This window comes from Octodon degus, unplaced genomic scaffold (assembly GCF_000260255.1).
Source record: "Octodon degus isolate 3935 unplaced genomic scaffold, OctDeg1.0 scaffold00026, whole genome shotgun sequence".
NCBI classification, from domain to species: domain Eukaryota; kingdom Metazoa; phylum Chordata; class Mammalia; order Rodentia; family Octodontidae; genus Octodon; species Octodon degus.
The window spans coordinates 9,118,443-9,123,585 of NW_004524602.1; the positions used below are offsets into that span (position 1 = coordinate 9,118,443).

At 47.9% G+C, this 5,143-nt stretch overlaps 1 protein-coding gene across 1 annotated transcript in view; it reads right to left on the bottom strand.

The window, feature by feature from the left end:
* The window catches only part of Iqch (IQ motif containing H), a 218,911-nt gene that overhangs the window by 117,942 nt on the left and 95,826 nt on the right, over positions 1 to 5,143 (bottom strand). Inside the window, exons 7-8 of the mRNA XM_023712572.1 lie at positions 4,679 to 4,752; positions 2,769 to 2,807 (exon numbers count right to left, since the gene is read on the bottom strand). Of these exons, the coding sequence (XP_023568340.1) occupies positions 2,769 to 2,807; positions 4,679 to 4,752 (113 nt within the window). The remainder of the gene's footprint in view (positions 1 to 2,768; positions 2,808 to 4,678; positions 4,753 to 5,143) is intronic.

A 5,143-nucleotide genomic window follows, 5' to 3' on the forward strand; every position in this document is an offset into this window, starting at 1 on the left:
CAGGGGGCGGGGCTGACTGGCATGTGGTGCTGGGGGATTGAACCGCAGTCCCTGTGCTTTGCTAAGCTTGTTCTAAGTAGGTGCTTTAGACCACTGAGCTATCTCACCAGCCCTACAAACTCTATTGTGGTTTATTATTTTATCTTTGGATCTTCATGCGGAGCATGACTGTCTCAAATTTATTTAGCTTTTTGAGTTCTGGTTATTTGGTCAACCAACCTAGAAGACAGGAAAGACTTGAAAGTCAGAGGGGATAGAAACAGATGTGACAGAGGGAGGACAACTGCCCTGAGACACTGAAGGCGACAGTGGCACACGTGACCTTGGATAGAGAAAATATTATATCATACTGGGCAGGCAGAGACCCAATGTGTTGCAGAAAGATTTCCACCAATGGTGGCAGAGATACATGAAGATTTCAAAGCTCTGGAGCTCTCGGGGTTGCCTAGTCCAGTTTCACATACTGGCTCTGCCACTTATTCATTGGATGACCTCTCCTCTCTGTGTCCACCTCCTCCCAGAGGCATGGAGTGATGACAGTCCCTGCTGTACTGAGCTGGGTGGACACTGGGTACAGAGCCTGGAATGGAGGAAACGCTTGCTCACTACTGCTGGTGGGAGTGACAGGAGCAGGGGCAGTGACAGGAGCAGCAGTAGTATTTGGAGGACAAGCCCCTGGGGAGGAGGTTGTCACCAAAGCCCTTTGCCAGCTGGGTGGGCCCGGGGGCAGCCGTGGCACAGAGTCCTCCAGTTTCGATGAGGGTCCCATGGGCATGGCAGGTGGTTGATGCCACACACAAGGACACCCTCAATCAGCATTAGCAGTTAGAAATATTCCAAATAAAGAATGCCATGTTCTTAAAACACATTCTGCACTGGGAGCGCGGAGTCAGGCTCCCAATTTCCTCACAGTAAGAAGTCGAGGGAATCGGGGGAACGATTCGATTGCGCTGATGAGCTTTTCTAGGAGCAATCTGTCTGGGTTCAGGAGGACTGCCTGCGACGTTTGCAAATGTGGCTCACAGCTCTGCAGAGGCCCAAGGAGACCCAAAGGTGGCTCTGACTCCTTGAGAAGAGATAGCTGAGCCTTCTCTGCAGTTCTTACTGAGATCACGGAGAAAAGAAGGCCTAGCATCGCGGTGGGCAATGGCACAGCACGCTTGTTATTTGTTTTATTTTTGAAATAAAAGATGCTAATGTATGACTTTTTCCAAACAAAACCCTCAGTGTTCAGGTTTAATTGCAGTGTTGGCACTTTGCGATACATAAGAAGGTTTTGGGGTGCAATCTGGGCACTTGTGTCTAAAAAGTTACACATCACTGGTACAGAAGATAGTCTTAAAAGTGAGCCAATGTTCAAGCCCAATCTGAGCAAAATTTTTAACAATACAGAGTTGGGGATGTAGCCTAGTATAAAAGCCACAGGTTCAATCCCCTGTACTGGAAGAAAGAACAAAGTGTGAAGGGCAATGAATTATGATAAAGAGCTTTCTACTTCCAAAGCACTTTCACACACATAAATGAATTAATCTGGTCCTTGCAGCAAGCCTATGAGAAGCGAAGCATCATCCCCATCTGCTAGAGGAAGGTGGGGAAAGAGAATTCAAGTGATTTGCCAAAGTTACTCCTGAGAGGAGAATCCAGCACATGCCTGTTTCAAGTTCAGGTTTTTTATTACCCATGCATGGTCTGGTGGAATATTCTTTTTTTTTTTTTTTTATTCTTTTAAAGAGAGAAAAAGAGGGTTTTTTTGGTAAAACTGGGGATTGAACTCAGACCCTTGCGCTTGCCAGGGAAGCGCTTATTCTACTGAGCCATCTCCCTGGCCCCGAGAGAGAAAAATTAATCAAAACAATATAAAATTTCAAAACAAGATGATAGGACATTAACCATGGTTATTATGTTGTATATTGTTATCTTCAAAGTTGTTGCTGAGATTGAAGAGATAGGAATGTAAGATTGATCAAACAATATAAAAATTAACAGTTTCTTTCAGTGAACTAATAGAAGTTGGTAATACAATTATCTTAGCTATCTTGTGTGTGTGTGTGTGTGTGTGTGTGTGTGTGTGTATAATTTCCTTTCCTTCTTTTCTCCCCTCCCCCTCCCAATTTTTCTTTCCTTTAGAGCAGTTTCTTTCTCTTCCACAGTATCGATTGTACTTTTTAGGCCTTATTTACTTCTTGAGTTTCTTACACTAGGGAGCCAGTACGTTCACACATGTGAGTCTGGTTTATTTCCCTTACGGCCCGTGGAATATTCTTGCTTGCACACCTTCACCATGTTGTGGGAGCGATTTCATTTTTCCCCCATTGTCTGGTTACTGTGGTTGCTGTGGTCACTTAACTCTGAATTGCATGCCCTCACCTGCCACATCATTCGTGCAGTGTGTATGTGTGTGTGCACACACATGTGCGTACACGTACACATGTGCACAAGTGTAAGCACATGCAGGGGGACAACTTAAGCTTTTCATATCTTATTTCCTTTTTTGATTGAGGGTGATGTCATTCAGTCAAGTTCTGAGAACACTCGATTACGTGTTTGAACTTAAGACTGCAATAGTCCAAACAGAAGAAAAAAGAGGCTTTTTACTTTAACCATGGCTTGTTCTGAAAACATGGTCTAATTTCTCTTATAAAGGAAGCGCAGAACTTTGGTTGCCATGTCTAGCTGTCAAGCAGCCTCCCATACTTTTGCCCTGCAGCCAAAGAAAGGGACATCAGGTGACAGACCCCAAATTTCAACTAGTCACACAAATTACAGACCTTCCCATCATATTGTCCTCTTGTCCTTCTGCCTCTGCCCTGTAATGAAGAAAGTGACATAGTTTAAATCACAATGACTCTCTTGGGCAATTTTACAAAACAAATAGAAGGCCCAGCTCCCTGTGCCCCGCGCCCTGCTCCCCCGCTTGACCAGCTTGTCCCCTCTTCCAGGGAGGCTGACAGCTAATAATTAGACCTCTCCCACCCCCGATGGAGGAAATGCTCTGCCTTCCAGGCCCTGTTTGCATCGAAGAAAGAGTTTGACAAAGTAAATGTGTACAAGCAACTCTAATCAGATGTCAGGTTGGCCTCTAGGGAGCCCAGGGAGAAGTGTCTACAGGACGGCGGGGTTTGCGTGGGGGCATCGCAGTGCCTGGCACTGGAGCCTGCTCAGAAGTCTGCTACCCGCACCCTCGGCCTGGGCTCCGCGCACTGAGCTCGTGGCCTTTTCATTCCATGCCTAGTGCCCTTCCCACAAGGTATAAGAATAATTACATTTATCTCTGAAGAGACAATTTAGAAATGTTGTACCAATGGGGTCCCCCCCCCAAAAAAAAGTCTTTAACTATTTCTGCTTCCGATAGTAGAGGAAAGCTTTGGGAGGTCAGCAGAGGAAATTAAAGTGGGGCTCGTTAGCGTTCCGGAAGTACGTCATTGTCTAAAAAGTTGCTTTGTCTGTTTACGTTTAGTATGATGCTTCCTGGCTAAAACTCGGTCAACTGCTTTGGTTACCTGTAGGTTCTTCTGTGTAAAACTGCGGGATGCGAGCGCTGGAACAGGGCGAGAACCCAGCCAGGAGCCTCGGCCTGCTCCCCTTATGCACATTAGCCCGTGGCCTCGCACAGCCTGCTAAACAGCTGAATCCGGAGCGGTAATGGTGCCCGCCAAGCACTCGCCCGCAGGCCTGGCTCTCTTGGGATTTGGCCATTTGCATTGATTTTTTTTTTTTTTTTTTTTTTTTTACCCACAGTTTTCATGAAGCACAAATATTTGCCATGGCAACCGTAGTGTCACGTGACATGCGGCTACATAAGCAGTCTGGAAAGCTTTCAAGGGGGCACAGACCACCAATGGGGAAAACAGGGAGGAGCACTTAGGAAGGGCTGGGCGCAGGAACACGGAGGCCGCGAGCAGGGCCCGCCGCGGTGTCCTCGGGACGCTCCGGAGCGACAGTGCACGGGCTGCTCGCTCGCTCGCTCGCTCGCTCGCTCGCTCGGCTTTGCTCTGCTTTTGATCTTGACAGCAGCTGAAAACACCGCCACGTGGGTAAGCCAGCAGCAGCGCTGCCAGCTGTCCCCTTTCTAGTGAAAAGTTTCGATTATTGCAAGTCTGCGACTCATAAGCGTAAAGAAGCAAGCTACCAAAGTCCAGCGCCTTTCAACTGGAGACGTCTTCCGCAGGACGAGCTACACGGTACTGCGCTCTGCTAATATAAAGGAACGCAGAACTACTTCCACTTCCTCTTTAAGGTTTTCTGTGCACCCCACAGGCCTTGCCAGGCCTGAACCCCAAGGAGACAGCGAACAGTGAAACCTCACATAGCAGGAGCGAGGGCATCCCAGACCCCGAGCGGCTAGCGATGTGCGCCCACTCGGTCACCTTCTCCTCAGTCTCACAGTCATGCAACATGCCTGAATGTTTTCGACTCCACCGAGAGTGTCATGGTCGCCTTAACTTGCTCATTAACTCCCCCTTTTAAGGTCAGGGATTGGGGATGTAGCTCAGGGGTAGAGCACGTACCCAACACGCACGAGGCCCTGGGTGAGACCCCTAGCACTACAAGACAAAACAAAATGCTGAATTAGCATTTACATCTGTGTCGCAGGCACACAGGTGGGTTTTCTCAAAAATTAGACAGACGCTATTGTAAGCACGAGCAATTTTCTCTCTGTAGTTGGAAATATGCATACCTTTGATTTTTGCTTCTGAGGCCTCTGTTCTTCAGCTGGAACCAGCAGTGGTTTCTGAGGTATGGTGATGGGCACTGTGGAGAGAGGAAGAGCGCCGTTACCTCTCCCAGAAAGAGAGGCTGAGGCGTGCATGGGGCGGATGCTACGGGCTTTGCACGAGGGAAGTCACACGGCCCTGCGCCTGCCGTCAGTCTTTCCTGAATCCATCCATGAGAAAAAGACCTGTGAACACCGACTGCCAGAGGAAAGCCGGCAGCATGGGGGCCAGAGCCGAGGAGCACAGCGTCCGCCCACCCCATGTAAACAGGATGAAAAGCGGCTGTTAAAAGTGGGCAAATGAAAGAGGAACCTTTGTCTTCCATAATATTTTGCTATAAGATTTCTTTCATTCTTTTTTTTTTTTTTTTAAGATTTCTTTCGGGCTGGTGAGATGGCTCAGTGGTCTAAAGCACCTACTTAGAACAA